This window comes from Amphiura filiformis, chromosome 13 (genome assembly GCF_039555335.1).
Source record: "Amphiura filiformis chromosome 13, Afil_fr2py, whole genome shotgun sequence".
Classification (NCBI taxonomy): Eukaryota; Metazoa; Echinodermata; class Ophiuroidea; order Amphilepidida; family Amphiuridae; genus Amphiura; species Amphiura filiformis.
The window spans coordinates 46,802,577-46,827,700 of NC_092640.1; the positions used below are offsets into that span (position 1 = coordinate 46,802,577).

Genomic DNA, 25,124 nt, shown 5'->3' on the forward strand with positions numbered 1-25,124 from the left:
AACTTGTATCACCCTCCGTTCTTGTTCAGAGGTGGTCGGTTGGCCCTGATGTATATGGCTTCCTTAACTCCTCTCTCGAACCAGCGAGGCTCCCTATCCAAAATTTGGACTTTGTCCAAGTCAATGTGATGGTCAGGTGACTCAATATGGATGTGGTTGGAAACCTCGGACGAAGTAGTGCTTGGACGTCTATGTTCAAGAAATCTAGTTTTTAGAGAATGTTCAATCTCTCCGATGTATGCTTCTTGTCAGGTTCCTCTTGTGGTCTGCCCCTGGCATGGTATCATAATACAGTGACGTCCTTTTTCTCGGTTTTGTCCTTAGGCTCCACTACAAATTGGCGCAATGTTCTCGTAGGTTTAAATCACTCTTATATACCAAATTTCTGGAAGTTTCTGCGAAGCGCTTCCGAAATTCCTTTGATGGGTAGCACACAGGGGCGTAGCCAGCTTTCTTGGTCAGGGGGGGGGGGCAAAATAAAATTTGGGGGGCACAGACCAAAAAAATTGCAGTTGCATCATACAAAACATATAGACTGTATGTCTTCGAGCTTCCCGAAAAGGGCCTTTTTGGGACGATGTGTGCGCGTAGCGCGAAAAAAATGGTATTTTACACTATTTTCGCCCATTATCTGGCATAAAAGGGCTTTATTGTTACAATGTGCGCGGAAAAATTTTGCATTTTACACTATTTTGGCCCTGAATTTTTGGCCCCTTGCCAGTTTTCTTTTCCTTTGCCCTCCTGATTTTCTCTTTCATTTTTTGTCAGAGGGGCACTTTTTCTTTCATTTTTTGTCAGGTCTCTGCCCCCCCCCTTTTTCTTTTCCTTTGCCCTCCTGATTTTCTCTTTCTTTTTTTGTCAGAGGGGCACTTTTTCTTTCATTTTTTGTCAGGTCTCTGCCCCTGCTGGCTACGCTACTGGTAGCACAACCTGTCCTTTAGATGTAACCGTACTGTCCCTGTTAGAATTTGATTTCGCGCTCTTGGGTTTGTTCATTTTATTGAAAGCCCATTGGAGATAGCCGCACTTAGTGAGAGCTTGCGTTATGCCTGTGTTGCTTTTCTTCCACCAGAGCTTGGTGTTGAGTGATCACAGACTCCGCACGCGGTGGAACAAGTTCTGGATTACCCCAAACTGATGTTCTAAGGGGTGGTTAGACGAAAAATGCAGATATTGGACTCTGTGGGTAGTGCAATATATTTTTTATTTCTAAGCTGCCGTCAGCTTGGATCACGTTGGAAGTGTTCAGGAACGCTAGTGATCTGTCCTCCTCCCCTTCAGTGCAGTGGTGAATTTGATGCTGGGTCTTGGAATAGATTCATCAGGATTGTATAAAAGTCATAAAGTTGGACCTGGTTGACGAAACTGTCTAATAACGTGAGTAGAAAATTGGATTTGATTACAGTCATAATTAACGAATTTTATTGATGTCTGGGTCCTATGAGTTAAGATGGTCTGTAAATTCCTCAGCGTGCTCCTTCTTGAGTTTCGTGTGCGTGTCATCGACGTAACGATACCACCATAACGGTGTTCCATGTATAAGTTGCACACTTTCGGTGAAGTTAGAATATATTTGTATTCAGATCAAGAGTTAAAATCTATATGGATTACCAATACATATAAACTTTCATGCTAAAAAATAACTGTGGTCACGTGGTTATTGGGACGAATGGCTAGTGACACATAGGCCTATATCCCGTGACTAACTCGAGGTCATTCAAATGTCATTATGGTCGCAACAATACGATTCCTTTTATTATCATTAAAAAATGCTATCCTCCTTCCACATATTAAATAGGATAACCACGTTAATGGTACATATGCATCGCCTAAAGCCAATAAAGGCTCAAATGTTATTTAGGGGTCATCTGTGCAATAAAACAAACACAGACTACTTCAACCTGTTTTTTCCAAAACATTTTAATTAGCTTTTGTTCAAATGCGACAATACTGTACCCTATTACAAAATTAAAGCTTGCTTGTAAGATGATGCTCAGAACTTGGAAATATCATTCTCCGATGAGTTTAGAATATGTTAACATATATTTGCACAACAAACAGGGCCTGTTGATCATCTGTTGAACTTGGAATGAATTCCATTGACGCGTGCATTATGCAATCGTTCATTTCTTAGCAACCAGTCAACCGAATCAAATAAAACGTACTTATGTGTGAATAATTTGTTGATCCTCGACTTTTGTGCAATGCACCCGGTGTTAGTTTTTTTTTATCTTGGACACACTGTAGGTTGGAACAAGAGATTATATAAACAGGGTTGTTGAAAAAGGCAAACCATCATTATTGGAAAATTGTTCAGCAGATATAAATTGAGCTATTCTAAGTGTGTCTCTATTCACCTGGTTTGACCGTACGTAGGCCTACAGTGATTTACAACTTCAGAACAAAACAGGCTGTGAATAGAATGAACATACAAGTAGGTAGGCGATGAGTAGCAACAGCACCGCTTTTACTATTCACATAAACCGTTCTTTTATTCACGTCTTGAACAGGCCGATAGTTGTGCCCGATAGGTATGTGTTCCGACTCCGTCTCTTCTTCTTTCAATTGCGACAATCCACGGAGACTTTCAAGCTGTGAAATAAAGAAGACATTTGAAAATAAAAGGGGAAAACAATCATACACAGACATATTAATATTTATTTCAGAAATTATAAGCAACTTCAGTGGCGTAACTAGGGGCATGTGCCCCAGGCGCTACCACTAGGGGCGCCAAATTGCCAAATCATAATGCCGATGCCATTCCCAAACCCCCGCGTCTAAGATATTCTCGGGTGGGGCGCCAATTTTGTTTCTTGCCCCGGGCGCTACCAACCCTAGTTACGCCACTGAGCAACTTATATTAACTGTTCACATTATAAACTACCGGACCAGCCCGCGGACCAGGTAGCATGTATACCTGCGCAGGCAAGACATAGGCCTTGAAACCCTTCCGAATTTGGCATACTAAACCCCACTTGGTACCACTTTCTCAAGTGGTGTTCTTATAAGAGCACATAACTTTTCAATTCAACACCAGAAAAAGCGTTAATATGCTGTCGTGTCGGTTCAGTGACCAATTTAATGGCGGAACTCCTTTGTTCGAAACAGTAGCACCAATTTTATGAATAGTCTGTCGCCCGGGTCTGTCGGCAAATCAAATTGGCGTCAAAGGAAAAATGCGTACCCGCGTTACGTAATCTATTGTTTTCCTACCTATCTAGGGGTCTTTTTTTATCGTTTCAGTTATTTTGTTCTGTTTTCGTTTTCGGTTTCAGATCTCATTGTAATTTTGAAGTGTTAGCTTGGAAGGCTATGTATGAACAATCAGTTTATTCTAGTCTTTAAAGTAGTAAGCAAAAGTCGGTCATATAGAGACTGAAATGGCCAAATGTCGCTCAATGTGGCGTGTAAGTGGCGATTTGGTAATGACGTTATACATTGACATGCAATACAAAATACTGCAGTCGAGCGAAGGTAATTCTACTCATTCGAAACAATAGCAATTGCTAACCTGATAATTGGTTGGGCCTATATGCGAGATCCGACTTTATTTTAAATGTTTATTTTTGCAGAACTGATTTTTGTCAGTCATTGATCATACTGATAAATTTGGCGAAGGGGGGGGGGTACTTGAGACTGACAGACTGAACAAGTGAGAGTGGGAGGGGCGAGGGAGAAAGAGAGCGAGAGATGGGAAGACTACAAAGAGAAGAACGCGAAAAGAGAGAGAGAGAAGGGCCGGAGAGGGAGGGGGACTGATTTGGAGAGGGAGGAAGCGAAATACATGTAGGGAGAATGATACGAAAAAGTCAGGAGGGAAGGGCGACACTGCATATGCCCGTAGCCAGGATTTATGGGAGGGGGTGCGACCGGCTCAGGACCTTTATTGATTTAAAGGCTGATTTTCAACGTAAAAAAGTGGATCTTTTCATTCGGATTGGCATTTTGGCAAAGTCATAGTTCATTGCATTTACAACCGTATGACAAAACAGGGGAAAATAGTAACTTTTTGCACAAAATTTGCAATTTTAACGCGGCTGTGTACTCTAGCCATTGTTTCTTTCTCAAAATTGAGTTTTTATGATATGTTTGTACCTTGTTATGTTTTTTATAAATACAAGGAATGAAAATCCAGATTTGTAAACTCCAACTGCAATATTTTAAGGATTTTATTTCACTATTCCACTCGTGTTTGAAATTGAAAAGGAAAGAAAATCTTTCTTGTACCAGCAAGGTACATGCGCGCAACAACTCATCGCGTTGCGTATCGCGCAATTTGTTAACGCACAAATACGCGACGCATACGCGACGCTTATCTGCATGCGCGGCGCATCTTATGGAAACACCACGGAAGCACTGATTTCACAAAAACCTAGTGGTCAAATGGCTCCGTTTTAGCTGATAAAATGTGGGTTTTTTCAAGTTCTTTCCCCCGATTTAAATATCAAGTTATGAATGGATTTAGCTCAAACTTCTCAAGGGGCTGTGGATTTACCCGATGTTCACGTAATATAAGTTACAAAAACTAAAACTGTCGCATTCTCCTGTGAGATTTGATGAAAGTGCAAAATGTGACCACTTTAAACTTCAACGGCCATTATTTCAATGTTCATTTTCTCGGTAAAATGACGATTTAGGTACACGATAACTCAATAAATACAGCATCTATAGGTAAGCAAATATGATCATCGTAAAAGCATGATCGACTCAAGAAACGGTTTTCTCATTTTTTTATATTTTGGTCTATTTCCGATTTTGGGCATCATTTTGTGCAAATAGGCGTTTTTGAATTTTAAAAGTTCATTTTGATGCCTTATATGGTCAATATCTCAAAAATAAGGCCAATATCAAAAAATAAAAAAAACGTTTTTGGAATGGAGCCTCAAGATTGAGCTAAAAACAAAATAAAATGTTTTTTTTGTTATGATGTACCTAACCTTCAAAATTGTTGTTTTTACCACAAATCTGTATTTATATTAAGATTTATTGATGTCTTGCCTTCATAAAAATGTATACTTTTATATGTTTTGCGCGAATAATTACAAAGTTATTGCACTTTTACTACATGCATGTCTGAGAGTACACAGCCACCTTAAGAGAATTGGCCATTGCTCATTCTAATGACGCTAGTATATGGACAATATAAGTGTGCGCTTTCATTTAATGACATAAAATTTGAAAAATATTGTAAGGAACAGTTGAGGTTTTTGACTTTTAAAACCTACATTTTGGTCCAAAATCGTGCTTGGATAGGTCGTTTCAACAGATTTACCACATTCGCCTTGCTATAAACACTGAATTGCGACATCTGTTGACCTAATGACAAACATTGTTTTAGGGGGGAAGTGTTATATATCCGATATGGTGTTGAGTCCAAACTGAAGACTCTTCTATAGAGAGAGAGAGAGTAAACAATGACCAAGTCAACAGTATCGCTAAGATGTGGATATATGAAAACCACATTGTGAGCAGGATATCTTGGGAATTCATCATCTACTGCTTCCCAGTCACTGCCAGTGTCATTCGCCCAAAATCTTCAAGCTGTGGCTACACGCTACCTCAAGAGATGGACGGGCCTGCCGAAATGCGCCAACTCCTCTATTCTCTACCGAAAGAGAGATAACAAGGGCCTCCAACTGAAAGCTTTAACAACGCATTTCAAATGTATGGAGTTGGTGAAGTACCACATCATGAAATACTCTGTGGACGAGGAGACGCAGTTAATCTATGGTCATATAGAGCAGAGACAGAGAGGAAAGAACCCTGGGAAAGAAACAGTGGAATGGTGTGAAATAGCTGCATGAAAGAGAAAGACATCTTTTTATCAACGAGCTATGCAGAGGGCAACATGGTCGCCAGGGCCTGGGCTTTATCAAGGGTCAGAAACGCCAAGAGCAAATGTCTAAGCAAGAGCATAGGTAGTATCATCCATTACCAAAGATGTCTCAGAAGAGCACATACTTGTCGTATATGAATGGCAAAATAAGGTCGCTTCCTCGGATGGGAAACAGCCATGCACATGGACAAAAGCTGGAATAGTCTCCTCTACTCCTGGTCACCTGAGATGCTGAAATTTTACCTCAACTCAATCCAAGACACGTCCACTACCCTCACCTACCAACTTGAAGTCCTGGAACACCCACCCACTGGGTCAGTGTACTCTCTGTGGCTACAACTACTGCACAATGCTGCACATATTCAACTGCTATCAGTACTCTCTTAGAACAGGCCGTTACAACTGGAGACATGGCGTGGTACTCCGAGAGATAGTCCACCAACTAGTTCCTGCTGTTTTGAAAGCTAGATGTGGGACAGTAGGCGCGGAGATCAACAGAATGTCACCGGCATTTCATTCAGAACTGAGTCTGGAACGAAGTACAGAAATGTAGCATGGCACAGAACCCAGAAAGACAACATAATCCAAAGCTGTGAGGTCTGGCAAGTAGTGTGGGATGAAGACATTTGCCCAGCTATGTTCCCTCCAGAGATAGTGACAACATCGAAAAGGCCAGACATAACTGTCTACTCACCATCAGACAAGCAAGGCATCATAATTGAACTCACAGTATCTGCTGAGGAGAATTTAGCACAGGCCAACCTCAGAAAGAAAATGAAGTATGAAGATCTAATCCAGGAAGGACAAGCAGCAAGATGGGAACTGAAATACTTACCAGTAGAGGTGGGATCAAGAGGATTCACAAACAACACACTTCGAACCTGCTTCAAGTTCTTTGGCCTCACAAACAAAGAAACCAAAAAGGCACTGGATACTGTGGCGAGAACAGCATTAAAAGCAATATACACTCTATGGCTTGCACGCAACAACAGACACTTTGGAAACTGGGAAATGGTGAATCGTCCGTATATGCCACCCCTCGACCTACCTGAAGTTGAATAAATGACCAAGCTTTACCTACATAGGACCAGGATCATGTGACCACCCTAACCTCTAATGGAACTTGCACACATCAAAATGTTCCGCAGTGCAAGTCCTGCCCTGCAGATCCATGACAAAGGGTTTGCTTGGTATACTAAGGGGTGATGGCTTGGCACGTTGGTTTCAACACCTTATACCAACAGTTCACATGGTTCATGGTCTGCAAGAAGGGAGTAGCCACTACTGTAATGTGATACCCCGATGTCAACAGTTGCTGCACTGGAGAGGGCGGGTTCCCGGGAACAAAGCGCTCAACACACCACCGCCCGTCCCAAGTCGGGGGCAGTGCAGCAGAATGTTAGAATGATGGAACAGGATTTATAATATGTCTACCTAGGCTTGATACAGCAAACAGCAACTTGCTTCATCTGTACACGTCCTTAAAAAACGTCGATTGCGGATCAAGACAGGAAGCAGCCACTCCACGGCTATGGAATTTCACCTTTATGTACGACTTTTAGCTGCATTTTGTTTGGTATCATCAGTATAATGTTTTAAGAAATATTTTTAACTCAGACTATTTAAATAATAATGTTTACATTCATGCTCTCGGCTCAGCATCTACCCGAATCAGACTATTTTTTAAATGTCACCAAAAGATTTTTTACAAAGTTTAATCCTATATATGGTTTGGAACTCTATATTTGGACTCTACATTATGAATTTATGTTCATTATTATTATCATTATTATCATTATCATTATCATTATCATTATCATTACAATCATTATTATTATTATTATTATTATTATTATGTTGTTGTTGTTGTTGTTGTTGTTGTTGTTGTTGTTGTTGGTAGTGGTGTGGTGTATTATTATTATCATCACTATTATCATTATTACTATTAAATAATTAGTTAGCGGTACTATTATTAATACATTTGATATCATCTGAGAACTAATTTGAAAACTATTCAACTTTTTGTATACTTACTTGCTCAGCCGACATAGTTATAGGTTGCTCAAATAATGTCCACACAACACTTTCAAAGCAATCAGGAGTGGTGAGAGAACCCTCGTATCTATAAAACTTATCACTGTTGGCAGGCAGTAGTTCTTTTATCCGTAGCTGATCATCACTAAAATAGAGCTGTTGACCTATAGTCATGATAGTTGGCCGAATAAACAAAGGAAAACGTCAAACCAAGTATTAATAATCTGGTTTAATTATATTGAATAAGTTCATCAGGTTTGTAGATTAAATAAACAAGAGACATTTTTGTGTGACAAAACCAAGTGAAATTTAACTCACTACAATATTTCGTCCTTCACGTCGGAGGACTTCATCAGGTATGCCTGATATGGTCATCTGATCCACTTTCCCGGGAGATGGGTTTCCGGTTGGGCAGAAGAAGAAGAGCATATTCGCACAGCCCTTAAAAACTGTGGCTACCCGAAATGGACGTTGGACAAAGTAAAAGATCAAATGCAAAACAAAATCCAAAACGCTGAAAAACCAATCTCTAAGAAAAGTAAGACCACTGATGAGAAAAGCAAAGGCATGGTGGTTATCCCATATGTTAATGGCGTGTCGGAGCGCATTCAAAGAATTTTCAAGAAACATAAGGTAGATACGGCCATGAAACCTCACCAAACTCTCAGGCGTATCTTAGTACACCCGAAGGACAAACGCGAGAAAGAAAAAACAGGCAATTGTATCTATGAAATTGGATGCCAAAACTGCGATCAGTCCTATGTCGGTGAAACATCTCGCATGTTTGGAACCAGGATGTCAGAACACAAAGCTGAAGTCAATAAGGCCACTAACAAAAGTACACTCGATCTGAACGCAAGTTATCAGAAAAGAACAGACCAAATCAGCAATTTCTGATCATGTTGCCCGGGCCAACCACGTTATCAATTGGGACGATTCAAAGATCCTTGGGCGGGAGCACAACAAGAAGTCTAGAGAAGTTCGAGAAGCCATGGAGATTAGAAGAAGGGGGAGCAAGACCTTAAACAGAGAGGAGGGCACATATTTCCTTAGCCACGTATATGATCCGCTTTTGAAGACTGCAAAAGAGTCTAAGCCCAACCGGAAACCCATCTCCCGGGAAAGTGGATCAGATGACCATATCAGTCATACCTGATGAAGTCCTCCGACGTGAAGGACGAAATATTGTAGTGAGTTAAATTTCACTTGGTTTTGTCACACAAAAATGTCTCTTGTTGGTTTAATTATTGTATAATTAAATCTGGTCAACCAGAAAAACTCACTTTTTGGCTAGATAGAATCACCGACGTTGCGGCCAAACCTTTGGCCTTCAGTTGGGTGGATGATTTAGGGTCATCCGAGGTCAATCGATGAGGAAGTTGCTTATGACCCGATCCCAACCATGTGACAGATTAACTCTAACGCCCCCGCTCCTGTTGAGGGACGGTTGTTCGGCTCGTACCCACACTGCTTCTTTGATTCCCCGTTCAAGTCAACGGGGTTCACGGTCACTTATAACATCCCCAAGTACCTTGCGAAGATCTTGGGTCCTTTAGTTGGCAAATCAAATCATCATAATAGTGGACCTCGAAGGATTTCGCGGAGAAAATTCAGGGCATTGAGTTGGACGCGGACGAGATGACATCTTTTGACGTCACTGCCTTGTTTACTAATCCCTCCAACAGACGCGGTACTCGCGGTTCGCGATGTTTTGAACTGAGGAAAAGACTTTACCTGTACGCACTAACTTGGCGCACGATCAGATATGTGAACTGTTGAGCCTGTGTTTGGACAATATACTTACTTCAGTTATGGCAATAAATTTTACCAACAATGCCATGGGTGTTCGATGGGCTCCCCGCCGTATCGCCGATTATTTCCAACTTGTACATGGAGCAATTTGAACAGTTTGCCTTGTCGTCTTACCCCGGCTCGCCACCTTCCAAATGGTATTGTTATGTTGACGATATCTGGGTTATAGTCAAGTCTTCGGAACTCGACATCTTTTTCGCGCACATCAACCAAGTAGATAACAATATCAAATTCACTCAAGAAGGTCTGACGGACAATAAACTTCCATTTTTTGCCAAATCATAATGCCGATGCCATTCCCAAACCCCCGCGTCTAAGATATTCTCGGGTGGGGTGGGGGGGGCCAATTTTGTTTCTTGCTTCCGTACTCTCTTAGTATCAGTATTTCGCAAACCAACACATACTGAATACTGATCAATATTTACAGTTCAGCTCTAATCATCCACTGGTCCAGAAAGTCGTGGTGAACACTCTTTACCACAGGGCTGGTACCATCATCACAAAGGACTCTGATAAGATTACTGAGCACCAATACTTGCGCCATGCAATTAAAAAGTGTGGTTACAAAGATTGGGCAATTGATAAGGCCCTAAAGTGTGGTGAGAGAGATACTAAACCAGCCGGCGAAGACAACACTTCTTTTGGTACCAAGACTTTTGTCACCATTTCCCTATCATGGGGATGTTTCAGAGAAACTAAAGAGGATCTACCGCGATCACGGCATCATTACACACTTCAAGCCAACCAATACCCTGCGGCAATCGCTAGTGCATCCAAAGGACAAGCAGCCTGAGGGCCGCATAAGTGGTCTAGTGTACGGTGTCAAGTGCGCAGAAGAGCAGGTGTGCCAAGAACATGACATTGGTGAAACCGACCAACCCTTACAGAGTCGCATGTCCCAACATCGACGCGCCAGTTCAAGTGGCAACGATTCAGCTGTCTATAAACATCTGGCGGGCAGTGGTCATAGTTTTGACATTGACGACGTTGTTATTTTGGACCGTGAAGTCAAAGAAGCAGTGTGGGTACGAGCCGAACAACCGTCCCTCAACAAGAACGGGGGCGTTAGAGTTAATCTGTCGCATGGTTGGGATCGGGTCATCAAGCAACTTCCTCATCGATTGACCTCGGATGACCCTAAATCATCCACCCAGCTGAAGGCCAAAGGTTTTGGCCGCAACGTCGGTGATTCCATCTAGCCAAAAAGTGAGTTTTTCTGGCTGACCAGATTTAATTATACATTAATTAATAATGTTTAAAGCAATAATTTATACAATAACAGTAAAACATGTCCACGAATGGCTTTAATTCGGCCTTCAATTCAACAATTGTACACAATATTACAAAAATGGTCCACCAAATGCTTCATTTAGGCCTCCCATTTTGCACAAGTTTCTCACTTCAGGTGGAGGGGGGCACATCCGATGGCCGCTATTTACATCTCTATACATCCGCCACTGAACACCCTCCTCCTCCCCCACTTTGAAAATCGTTTCGCTAGTGCCGCCGACAAGGGGGGTTAAGGGGGTGCGTTACCCCCGGGCCCGGGGTCCTAGGGGCCCTTAAAAATAAGGAAAACATACATTAATGGGCCCATAAAAGGGTTTATCCTTAGTGTAAGAGAGCAATACGAAATACTAATAGGATTAGAGTTAGAGTTATGAATTAGGGTTAGGGTTAGTGTAAGGGTTAGGGTTCAAGTAGGGTAGGATTAGAGTTAGGATTAGAGTTGGGATTTGTTTGGTATTCTCTTACACGAAGGATACACCCATAAAAGCAAAGAAAAGACACCTCAGGGGGCCCGTGCGTTAATTTTACCCCCGGGTCTGTAATGGCTCTCGGCGGCACTGCGTTCCGCCGCCGGTGTTGCCAATCACTGGCTGTGGGGAGTTGATCGTCAGACGCTAAATAGTGTTTTATCTCTGCCTCCGATTATAGCAACTTTAAAAGCATAAGGCAACAAAATACTTACCTTTATACGTGACATTATTTATCCCGTTTATAATAGGATTTAAAGCTAGATTCTCTTCGCCTACCTGTAATTCAAAACGAATGAAATATTTTGACAGATGAAAGCTATCATCCTTTACAAATATAGCGCATTGATCATCAATCGCTTTTCGATAACGACTCAAGTATAAATTCAATTACGGAATTGAAAGTCAAAAACAAAATGCTAACACCTAAATGAAATGCACTGTCCCTTTGTTTCATCCTTTGTTTATAGTGTATATGGAGCTATTATTTTGTTTGTTGCTTGCTTGCTTGCTTGCTTGATTGATTGATTGATTGATTGATTGATTGATTGATTGACTGAGCGATTGCTGGCTTGCAGGATTGTTTGATTGCAAATTCTGTTATTCCAAGCACGACCCAAACACTATACGTAATTATTATCTAATCCTGTACCAAAAAGGATACACCCACAATTAACTTACCTCTACCCAGAACCCAAGAACCGCTAGACCCTGAGGCTCAACCAATGCAGCAAAAACATCAAAATATTTCTGTGAATCATAGTGCACAATATGGATCTACAAGCATATAAGAAAAAGCACATCCACTGGTGTTAGTTATACGGCCAACTTTCTTGTACTATTCGCCGTAGAAATAGTGATGTAAGGAATTACCATAGCAATGGTTTACACTATTTGTTTAATATATTGTCCTGCACTAGTCGTTACGCTCTCAAAGAACTGGGTTAAAGACCGGGATCGTAATTAATTCTATAGAAATGTCACATTATACCAAGGGGGTGACACTAAATTCACGGTTGTTCTATTAGCAACGCAAAATCTATGAAAAATTCAGCTGGTTTACTAGCTAGAAAGTGAGGCCAGTTATCGATCCGTTATAGCTCGTTATGAATAATTCATGTTCGACCCCTTGGATCATGTTAATTGAGTTTGGCAAATAACAACGTTGTTAGTTTTGCGAACTTTGCCTGTTCAATGAGAGTATAGCGCGCCCCCAATACATCTGGGCACAAAACAGGCGAAAACGATCCAGTTTAATGAAATGGCGGACGGGTATTCCCATCAGGCACCAGTGATATGTTTTTCAAAGAAAGTCTACTAATTTGATATGAAATGACATTTTGCAATAGCAAAGTCAAAATTAGGACTTGCTGTCAATAATATGAAGGAAACATGTGACAGAGGCAAGGTGGGAAATACAAGTAGTATTTAAGTTATAATAACCTTTGATCCCGACCTGACCTTCCATCATGGCGCCTTATTCGTTTTTATGTATTTCTATTATGCTCTCAAGTAAAATAAAATACCAATCTGCTCTGAGCAGACAATGTTACTTGGCTCCCAGCATGAATAATATTGATTTTATACGGAAGTAAAGAAATGCACAGTGTATGTGCATGATGTGCAAGCATACTCCAAATATTTACGGTAAATCTGAATAGTGGTCACATGTTAACATATCATGTGTTCGGGAAATCACGTGGCAACATTTTAAGATTTCAGGCTTGTTTACTAGTTAATTGCCATTTGTACTCTTTATTATTTATCTTTGTTAATTAACATATATTTTAAATGCTGATAAATCGTGGTTGGCTACCCATGATATCTGTTAAATTCATTGTTTTATGAATATAATTCTACCACGCAGAGGGGTCACGCAGCAGAATTTCACATCACCTGACTTAGCTACATTTCGAAGCTCTGCTCTTCAAATTCATGTAAATTTCAAAGTTTATACCGGGTACACTGTTTAATATATTTAATATCATACTAATTTTTTGTTATAACCAACTGGTACACGAAATATACTAGCTTATTACCTATACAGAAAGGTGATTATCAGCCTTCACTCAGCAAATTGACATGCCCGGCATATGCAGCCATTCTCCGCCTGGATAACATGACTGTCGCCCTCAATACGTCTGGGCGCAAATTTAAATAACAATACGCTATTTACATATCAATGCGGCCTCATGCTAATTAAAGCTGCCCCATCCAGGAGTTCATCTATGATTATACTGAGTCCATTGTATGTTTCACTCACACAGTCGCACCTCCAAGACTGGTGTCTTTGAAAAGAGCGGTATTCGCCGTAGAAGTGATGTAATAATCGGATTAACTGCCATATATAGCAATAGATAAATACCGTACAATTTTTTAATATACCGCCTACCGGGTGACACTCGGAATGACTCCTCCATTGTGTTTGTTCATTTGTGTATGGAGACTAGAGCCATAAGATTAGTATCTTTGAAAAGAGCGGTATTGTATTCAATCTGCGATTGCAGACATACACAGGTGATAAGTGCAATCTGCATGTTGTAGTGCAGGGCGATATATTCAAAAATTGTATTTATCTATTGCGGCTATGGAAGTTAATCCTGTTACATCATCACTTCTATGACGAATTATGTTGTATTCGATAACATACGTATACTTTACTTTTACTGTCACTATAAATTATACGAACCTTTTTATGACCATTTATTGAATACTGTACTTGCGATAAATATGTATAATAGAGTTCAACTGAATGCGTTCATCATCATTAATAACATATTTTTTTATTTATGAAAAATCGACTATGGCATAGTCTAGGGGCAGACAGATATAAAAGCTCTGGACACAATGTACGGATATTACCTCAGCTGGATATGCTGCGCCATTTCGAGTGTGTTCGGAGCCTTCCAGAGCATTCCTACCCCAATGAAAGTGAAACTGAACAGCAGAATAGGTGTGCGGTAGACCACCACCCTTGATGTTGTATGTGCCTTTCATAGAGATTTGAACTGGTAACATGAAAAGAAATAATACACATCATACAATAAATATTTATTTTTATCATACAATAAATAATATATGCTTGCTCATGGTAGGGATTAGCTGCTTTGTAAGTCTCTGCAGGCCAGGCTCAGTTGGTTCAATACCACTATTTCTCTACAGTGTGGGCCAAAAACAACTTTACCCAATTAAAAAGGTTCATATCTCAACATTGAAAAGTCTGCTTCAAATTGTTTTCACATATTCGTAAAGAACATCTTCTTAAGAGTATTTGGTGAAAAAACTATTCAAAAATGTGTTAAATTAAAAACGTGACGCTAGTTTTAAATCAAAGGGTCACAATTAACTTTGTCCCCGCGAAGGCCTACTAGTTGTTGAGTCGCATCACTTGCAATACCGAGTTCGATAGAGAATGAGAACCACTCAGTATACGCACAAATGTGTTCAGCAATTTTATATAACACAACAAAATAAATCAATCATAAACAATTTAAATTTCAAGCTACGATATTTTGTCATGATATGCAGCTTCCATGCTGCAAAGATATAAAAACAATTCTCTTCAAATATTTTTGACAACTGACTCTGGGGATAGCTGCAAGTTCCCTTTGAACCGCACAAATATTCGCTCTGTGCTTTGCATCTATTCATCACATTTCCGAGGTTGTGAAAGTTGTTCATGTGTTCATTTTGGCGGGACTCTTACGTTCGAGAAACGAATCCGAAATTGACGCTGCACTTCCAAAAAGCTTTCTGTTCTTAAGTATACCTCTGCCATAAAAGTCCTCTCTTATGTTGTGAATTGTCTTATCTTGACACCTTGCAAACCTATTCAGAAATAATCCATGCAGCCTCAAAATGCACGAAGACCTATTTAAAATTCAAAACTTGCGCCAGATGAAACCTTTGTAATTGTGTAATTTTTATGCTAATTGTTGGTCAATGACAGGAGTGAAGTTCGAATACATGACAAGTAAATGGGGATTAAAATAGATTGCATTTCTTTCATACATGTAAAACAATTAATCCCTTTTCAAAGACAAGCCAAACGTGTTTACTAATTACATGTATGCCTAACGCATATGTATGCCTTAATCTCAGCAATCGGACAAATCCCATTGAATTACGTGTGCACAAAGTGATTTTTGAACCTCGGACGTAAAACTAGCACCATTTTGTTAATTTAGCGTCTCTTGCTTTCATTTCTTTATCACATACTCTTAGAAAGATATACATTTAGAATATATAATTCTAGCAACAATTGGGTAAAGTTGTTTTTGGCACACACTGTATAACACAGTTTTAAATGGAAAAATATGTAATTTCAAGCACTGCACGATTTTCTCAAACATGGAACTCTCACAGTGAAAAAAAATTATATTATCAATTGATAAATTTTTTGTCTGTCAGGTTTGTTTGTCTACTATGTGCACAGTGATTTTCATCACTTTCAGTGTACTTTTGTATTGTTTTCCTGGCACTTCTGTGGGCTCTGGAATTGGCAATTTTTGGCCATCGAACTTTGCCTGTTTTTTCATGTCTGCTTATGTGTACAGTGATTTTCATCACTTGTTTTTTGTAAAAATGCGTGCGAAGCGTAATGCTTCAAGCGTAAGAAAACAAATTGCATCCCTAGTACTCTATGATTATCACCACAGCTTCAATGACGATAGCCGACTTAGCGAAAACGGTCTGGGCAAACGAAAAATAGTATTAGGAACATCGCAACCTCTCTAATAACATAACTGATGGAATGTCCAAATAAGCATACTTACGTGTATGTCCATTATTATGCATTTCTGTACCAAATAAACTGATGTCTTCATATTCTATTTCCCACGGACCAAAATTTTTCGGCACCAAGTTATCTGTATCGACGTTGATTGGAGACTGCGATTCTCCACCGCATTCTTCACCACCATGCAGAGTTGCCCAAAACTCGGGACCTGTAATAATATAGGCAATTGTGACTGTTAATTCTTCTTCTTAAATATAGGCAATTGTGACTGTTAGGCCAAAAAACAAAAATTGTTGTGTTGCCCTCAACCGTCCGACCCTAAATCCTGAAAAATCAGGGGTGCAATTTTTTTTTTTTTTTTTTTTTTGAATGATGATTTTTACAGATTTGTTCAAAAACTCAATGTTTTTCACTTAAAATTAATATTTTATTGAAAGACTAGTCTTTAATTGATGTCTAACAGGTATCCAGAAGTCAAAATTGACAAATGTCCCCTAATTGAAGAAGCATTATTTAATATTTGAGGGATTTTAAAACTGAAGGTTTAAAAAAGAAAAAAAAAAAAATCCGACCGTCCTACCCAAATTTCCCATTTTCCCACTTGAGGGCAACACAACAATATTTTTTTTTTGCCTTATTAATATACTTCTTCTTCTTCTTCTTCTTCTTCTTTTTCTTCTTCTTCCTCTTTCTCCTCCTCCTCCTCCTCCTCCTCCTCCTCCTCTTCCTACGCTATACGTGCTGTACCTCAATTTTAAGTATTGTCGCACGGGCTTTACGGTTCTGATATCTTTGATCAATAAAGTTCAGGATCATGCATAGGTAAACTTAATGGACTGTATCTTCTATAGTGCCCTGGCGACTTTATGCTCATTTCGTGAGAGCAGGTTATTATTAGTTGAGGCTTTCCGGCTATCAATCCTCGAATTGTAGGATTTCCGACCATTTTGGAGATAGTGAGAAATCTATGCAAGGGATATAAAAGTCTTCATTGGACTTCGTTAAACAGTAATCTTCGCAGGATAAGTGAATCAGGATATACATCGAGAACATTGAGAAATTGAAATTCACAATCAACAATAAGAAGGAGGCTACTGGATAAGTAACTTTGCTAAAGAGTGTATGTGTATGATTGATTATATGTGCTTAAGTTCACTCAAGTATTGTTAAACCATACCTTTCTTTTCAGTGATTAAAAGACTCAGATATTGTTAACTTAATTAAACAGTGTGTTTTGTTGTGCATTCTGAAGTGAATTTGGGAAAAAGGTGTATTTGGCCTTGAGTCATTAACGACTCGTAACACTCACCAACGAATGTCTTGGATGAAGAGTTCCTTCATCGCGATTGATGACGTTGTCCCCCCGCTTTCTAATCCACATGGCCTCTCTGATCCACCGCGTTTGTTTACTTGAGTCTTTATCGACGACTTTGGCCCCTTCCCAATAAATCACATGGTTTTGTTGTGAAACATGGTCTGTATGTAATTGCTGACTTGTTTATTTCCTCACTTTTCACAAATACTCCCATAAATAAGACTTTGGAGATTGTTACAGAGTGCTTGAACAGGGACGCTACGCTGAAACAAAGGACCCTATTGAACACCAAGGACATAATTGAACATCGAGTTTGTTCTTACAACAACGTATTTTTCATTCAGAGGTGAAATATATAAACAGAACTTCGGAGCAGCGATGGGTAGTCCCTGCAGTGCCATTATTGCAAATATTTTCATGGAATGATTGCGAACGCACCTATTGCTTGTCAACCGAAGTTATGGAAAAGATACGTTGACGACATCTTGTAGATAATACCTCGGGGTACCACTCAGGAACTGACGGATCACCTTCATAACGCAGACCCGACAAATAACATCAAATTCACCTACGAAGAAGCGGAGGGGAAATTGCCATTTCTCGACACGCTGATATTACAAGGAAAGAGGATAGTTCAGTCAAATTGACAGTTTACAGGAAAAAAGACACACACCGACCAGTACTTAAACTTTGCATCGCAACACCCCCTACACCAAAAGCTAGGGGTAGTTAGAACATTTTTAGATAGAAAGGACTCAATTGTTACGGAAGAAGAAGACAAACAACAGGAGGAAGTAAGAGTAAAACAAGCATTGAATCGCTGTGGATACCCCAATTGGGCCATCGAAAAAGTCAAACAACAGATGACAGATAAGAGCAAAGCGAAAAAGAAACAAAAGGACAAGACCGCAGAAAAGAGCAATGGAATGGTAGTGAATCCATATGTACAGGGTGTGTCGGAAAGGTTGCAGCGAGTTTTCAAAAAACACAACATCCAAAGCGCTATGAAGCCGCATAACACTTTGAAAAACAACCTTGTGCACCCAAAGGACAAAAGAGAAGACGCGAAAACTTGTGACTGTGTTTACGAGATCCCATGTCAAAATTGTAACAAGTCGTACATTGGGGAAACCGGCAAGCAGTTTAGCGTAAGAATGAAAGAGCATCAAAAGGAATCGGATAAGTTAGCGGCAAGAAAATTTACCCAAGCGGTAAGGAAGGACTCAGTTGAGGAAATAAACAAGTCAGCATTATTACAGACCATGTTTCACAACAAAACCATGTGATTAATTGGGAAGGGGCCAAAGTCGTCGATAAAGACTCATGTAAACAAACGCGGTGGATCAGAGAGGTCGTGTGGATCAGAAAGCGGGGGGACAACGTCATCAATCGCGATGAAGGAACTTATTCTTTGAGTCATGTATACGATCAGCTACTGCAAACAACTACACACACTGGGGATGAGAGTAAAAGTAGGAGGGCCAGAGGTGGTGCAGCGGCTGTATCGGCGCATTACTGATGAAATCTTTCGCACGGAATATGAAACGTCTAAAACGTGAGAAAATTTCTGGACTTGAACAACATAATCTGATATTTAATTTAATCATATCAGTCCTGATGAACTTATTCAAAGAGATTGTTGGATTGTCGTAAAACTTGGAGAATGTGATTTGCATTGAGCCTTTTTTTACAAGTATGAATTAAATGTATAGACCTATTTAGCACAAAATTTTCAATTTAGCTTTCAACATGAAAATTCTTGATTATTTCCTAGTATGTCATTGGTGGTATTTACCAATAAATACCAATATTTCCCACATGCATGGTTAGTTACGGTATGCCACGCACAAAACTACTAGCATTCCAAGTACATGAAGTATGAATTAAATGTATAGACCTATTTAGCACAAAATTTTCAATTTAGCTTTCAACATTCCAAGTACATGAAGTATACTTGCAATGCAAAATTAAGAAACATGATCTTTAGTCATGGGGTTGTCTTTTTTAAAGACATCTCTTGTTTATTAGTGATACGGTTTCTTTCGTCTTCGGGTCTTAGTGCCACGGGTTTGTCTTCTCCCGGGTCTTCTCTCAAATCTTTTACTTCAATTCTAACTTACCATTTTTACCCGTATAACCCCATTTTGAAGCATCTGAAACATCAACAACAAAAAGGAAGTATAATTAGAAAATGTTACTGTGAGTAAAACTATTATGTATAAGGCAAGAAAACATTACCTTTTGGGCTTGAGAATTGAAATTTTCTATGAAATACTTACGTCATGAAAAAAAAAAAACAATCTTGTATCAGAAAGTCTTAAAGCATATTATAACATTTCTGTAAAAATAGATTAGTATTTATTTTCCATAAAATGTCAGCTTTTACTGTCAGATATGTCCCCTTTAATTTTGAGGCGAACTAGTGAGGTAAAGCATATAGAAAATTGGAATTGACTACTAGCGCCCATGCAAGTTACTCCCGCGGTTATAATACGGTACGATCCTCGGGGTGTGTGTGTGTATGTGTATCCCGCACGCCGTGTACGTATTATGCATACGTGTTCGACTAATATTTCCATCGTAATAATAAAACGCCGGTTCCATCGTTTTATTCAAAATCTCGGATTTTGACAAAACTACAGCACCTTAAGTCTTGATTTTTGCGAGAGTGTCTTTATTGACTAATACTACAATACAATCGTGTAAAAACCAGAATTAAACAAATTTCGAGGGCGTTCTCCTCAGCAAATGTTATAATATGGCTTTAAGTGTAGCCTCATAGTGCTAAATTGTTGATCTAAAGTAATATAAAAGTACACTTTAAAATTGCAATCCATCTGTGAGATCAAATTTGGGCAAAAATGCTCAGTTTTGGAGAAAATTAAAAAAAATAATGAAGAAGGGGGTGGCCTGTATGCCTCACCCTAGCAGGCCGTAAGACAATGCGAGACACAAATTAATATATGCGAGGATCGGAAATAAACTATGCAAGCCCGAGAAATTAATATTTAGGGACCATTCACACATACTTGTATGGGGGGCTGAAGCAAAAAAAATCATCGCAAAATTTTTTCAGGCGCCCCCCCTTTTACAGACCTCAAAAATTTCAGGGCACCTCCTTTTTGACATGAAAATTATGGGTCAACCCCATAGAAAAGTATATAATTTTTTCCAGGAAAATTAGTGGTCATTTTTCAGCCCCCCCTTAGGAGGGTCAAAAAATTTCAGGCCCCCCCCTTCATTTTGCATCAGCCCCCCCCAACAAGTGTTTGTGAACGGTCCCTTAAATGACGTGTTTGGGGCTCGAGCAAACTGACATATGAAAATATTGAGATAGAAAAAATCAGAACTCAGCGGGGATTGAACCCCGCGTCGCTGGATTACCGGTTTACCACTGCACTACCTGAGTTCACAGTCGGGACTTAATCAATATTTTTATATGTCAGTTTGCTCAAGCCCCAAACACGTCATTTAAAAATTTAAAAAAAAACCGTTTTGACCAGATTTGTTTCGGAATCTCCAGTTTTATTACAAAACGTTTACTGTAAATAAAGCACTCCAGGATTAGTCTTATAAATAAAGCACTGCAGGATTTAATAGTCTTCCACATTGTATTTTAGTATACAGATCATTGGGCATTACATTTACAAGCATGAAAAAAAAGGACTCGAGTCCGAGTCCAGGACTCGAGTCCTAATACATAACCTCAATAGGTTAAATAAGAAAATATGATATGGACTCGTATTCGGACTCAGACATTGAGGACTCGTACATCAGAAATTGGTACGGACTCACTGGATATTTCATTTGCATCTTCTTTTTTACCAACCTTTGTTGTGGGGCTATGATGTTTTCTCCTTGTACGACCTAGTTGAAAAAGTTTGCAAAATAGTTTGAAAATGTTATGTATTTGCAGGGACTAGAGGTTGTTTTGGTAACCTTAAGGTGACAATGCACACATACCCATGAAAAGAATGAGAAACAAATTAAAATACTTGGTACAAAAACTAGGGTTAATTGAGGCATAATTACCATGCATGATTACTAGAAATGTTAACATACAGCCAATTACGTGCTGAAAGCTAACCCTACACATGACCATGATGACGAAACAAACCTAAAAATAATGTAAAATGTATATGTATATAACTCTCAAATTTATAGGCCTACTATCACTCAATCTCAAATAAAAATAGTAACGATGGCCGATTACAGCCGCGGCCAAAGATCGTGGGGGGGGGGCAATAACGATATTGTTGATTTTGGCAAGGGGTGACGTCCCCCTTCAAAATCATAACAGAAGAAAAAATAAAGTAATAATTCACCCTTGGAAAAAAGGTGCAATTTAGAACAATTTTTTGCATGTCTTGTATACAGCACGCTAAGCAATGTTTAAGTTCAGAATGAACCCTTAAACAGTGTTAAAGGGTATTAATAAGAACCGAAACAGGTTCTTTAGCCAAGAAAATGTTTTTTAGAACCAAAAAATGTTTTAACCTTTTTTGGTTCTAAAAACATTATTTTTCACTTTTCTTAACTTTGTTTTTTGGTTCTAAAAAAACACTCCTTTTCACTTTTCTTAACCTTGTTATGAGTCCCTGAATTAATGAATTAGAAAGTTCTTAAGTCTATTTATCTTTAAGGTTCTTCATAGAATTTTTCGAGGTTCTTTATAGAACTTTCTGAATTGGGCCCAACTTTTGGGCCTTGTCAGCCACGAAAGATCATTTCTACCATCTACAGCCCAATTATGGAATTCTCTATGCCCAAATTCCAGCCATTAGATCGAGGGCCAGCTTTGTGCATCCTCGTCAGCAGCTTCTAAATTGTTTTGTCTCTGCTGTTAATGCTCAGTTATGCCAGCATGGCCAGCATGTCGTAAAATAAATAAAGCTTAAGGTTCTTCAAGCTTAAGGTTCTATAAAGAACCATTTTTCTTGGCTATGAAGAACTTTTTATCATTGCGTACGGGACAAGAAAGTGTTCCACGTTGCACCTTTTTTTCTAAGTTGCCCTGTACATTTGTCTTTTACTACGAAAAACACCTTGATTTGGGCCCAAAATAGGGTAAAATTGTAGAATTCTGTACGCGAGCGTGCACTGACCCATAAAATAGCCAAAACAAATCTCATTTGTGGCTAAAATGGTCTAAAATTGAAATTTTTCACTCTTTTCGCGCACAAAAAGTCCCAGTAAAACAGGAACAAAACAAACTCGTCCCCGACATCCCTAAAGTTTAATGCTTCCGCCGCCACTTAAGGTTCTTCGTCGCACTTTTGTTTTCTAAGAGTGTTGCTCTGTACATTTGCCTTTTTTATTACGAAAAACACCCGGCCCAACCGCCCAAATATGTTAAAATTGCAAAATTCTGCACGCTTCATGTACACTGACCCACAAAATAGCAAAACACACCTCATTTGTCATATTTGTGGGGAAAATTGAAATTTTTCACGCTTCGCGCTGGCAAAAAAGTCCCAGTAAAACAGGAACAAAACATGCTCGTCCCCTACCCCCTAAAGTTTAATGCTTCCTCCGCCACTGCTCTGAGCGCGGAATGGTGTCATATCCAATTTAAAACTGTCACCATTATGAGGTTAATTGGTCAACCGAGAGCTACCGAGGCAACACTTTTTTCACCCTTGACACCAAATCTTTTTTTTTCTATTCCGAGATGGAGCAATGTTTACTTTTTTCTTTTTACTTCTTCTTTCTTTTTTGGTCTGGGGTGGAGCAATTTTATTTAGTCTGAGGTGAGGTATTTTTTATTATTTTTTTTGGCTCAGATGTAGGCTCAAAAAAACCCAGCCCCTTGATATCTAATGGTGCATTGTTCCTAACACGGAGTTAGTCATGGCTGGTTTATTCCATTTGATCGTACGTACAGCGTCACCTTAAGATATTGTATATCAATACAAAGGTCTTTATAATATAATACCAACCACTCCTGGTTCACCTCAACACAATCTACACACACATAACCAGAAGGGCAGTTCCTTCAACTTCCATTTATAATAATAAGGTGTACTTTACGCAAAAATGACAAAAAGGTCATACCCCATTTGTATGCAACCTTTTGTAAGCATTGTTCTCTCAATTCAAATAGTAAGTTCAAGTGTAAAACGGTGTAAAATTGTATTATTAACTAGCTTGTACAAAAAGTTTGAATATGCGAGACTTTCAAGGCAGTCCAGAAATATCAGTGAATATTATATACAAAGTTGTGTGTAAATAATTGCTATCTATGGAAGATAGCAAGGTTAGCATGATAGGCCTACGTGCTTTCGAGATGATTCTATACGCGACGGGTTGCAGATCTTACACGGCATACTCACTTGATACCCGATCCAAGCGTAATCTTTGGACTGAAAAACTAAGACCATGAAGACGCGTCACATCATCATAGACATAGAGCTAGGCGGGGAATCTTTGCTCATTTTAATGCAATAATTTATCATGTTTATGCCCGGTGTTTATCAATTAATTTGTAGGACAAGAACGTAAATCTGTATTAAGGGATACATTAAAATGTGAAATTATCCATATCTTGTTATGAATTTGGTTTTTGTCTAAATAAAACATTTGGGGGAAAAGTCTAATGCCCCACAACAGATCCCCTTGGGGCACTTCCCTGCTTGGGGTATGTGGGTCATCAGACTATCATATAATTGACTCATTTGAATACAAACTTTATTTTTGGCTACCAGGCTTGTCAAGTGCTTTCTTGTTATTGGAGAAAAATATTGCCAACCTTTATTCATTCAGTAACTTTCTGCAAGCAATATTTCAAATATTTAGCAATGGACAGGGCACCCGTTGGTCAGTATTGACCTCCGATGTCTGCTGCAGATCCAATACCAAATAACCCCTGTTTGAAGCACACAACATATTTATGTTGGGATATTAAAAGTGTGATATTTGGCATCATATTGGCAGATTTAGTGCCGATTTTGTGCTGCATGAGGCGATTAGCTATGCCCCAATGTACCTTAAGGACCGATCGTTATTTACGGCAAGGGGGGGGGGGGAATGGGTGTTTTGGAAAAAATATTGACAACAAATTTCGCGTCCCCCCTCGCGTCCGCTCAAAATTTTCGCGTTCCCCCTTCTTTTCCCAATTTTCTCCATTTAAAACTTAACAACCCCCTCCTGGTTCAACTAAAAATTTCAGGTTCCCCCCTAAAGAACCAAACAAAATTTCGTGTCCCCCTAAATTTTTCCATTCCCTCTCTGGCTCTGCTCTCTGTCATAAATAACGGTCGCTCCCTTAAAGACCTTTGTTATTAAGATATGCTATCATATAAATGTAGTATATGTTCTTGGTGCCTTATTATGTTTGATATAGTTACGAATTTATAGTTTAGGAGTCTTAAAAAAAATCAGGGTTACACTTACCTATTGTGACTGAGCTCAGCAACAGCAGAATATTCCAAATGAGTAAGAAAGTTTGTGTGATGCTGATCATGATTTTGATGGAAATGAACTTTTACTACACAGTAGTCGTGGGAATACCAGAGAAACGGCGCACGACAGCACGTCAATATCACGGCGCAGGTGCATACGCTATGGATTTAAAAAATAAACTGAGCTTGGACGTGTAGTTGCTGGATATTTGTTGACGTATACCATGGCGTT

General features: G+C 39.3%; 1 protein-coding gene across 1 annotated transcript; it reads right to left on the bottom strand.

Annotated features, from left to right (window-relative positions):
- Positions 1–1,902: 1,902 nt before the first annotated feature.
- On the bottom strand, positions 1,903–25,124 carry LOC140168436 (carbonic anhydrase 14-like). Its single transcript, XM_072191828.1, has 8 exons — positions 24,885–25,124; positions 19,613–19,645; positions 16,215–16,385; positions 14,302–14,447; positions 12,121–12,216; positions 11,655–11,718; positions 7,871–8,034; positions 1,903–2,592 (listed from the first exon to the last, which is right to left on the bottom strand). The coding sequence occupies exons 1-8, from the start codon at positions 24,952–24,954 to the stop codon at positions 2,389–2,391; spliced, it is 948 nt and encodes a 315-aa protein (XP_072047929.1). The 5' UTR covers positions 24,955–25,124; the 3' UTR covers positions 1,903–2,388.

Bases quoted from the DNA above. Each gene is read 5' to 3' on its own strand.
- LOC140168436 (XM_072191828.1), bottom strand. From the start codon at position 24,954: ATGATCAGCATCACACAAACTTTCTTACTCATTTGGAATATTCTGCTG. The intron at 19,646-24,884 runs GTAAGTGTAACC...TTGATGTTTCAG, and splicing joins GCTGAGCTCAGTCACAATAG to ATGCTTCAAAATGGGGTTAT. The intron at 8,035-11,654 runs GTAAGTATTTTG...TCATGACTATAG, and splicing joins AAATAATGTCACGTATAAAG to GTCAACAGCTCTATTTTAGT.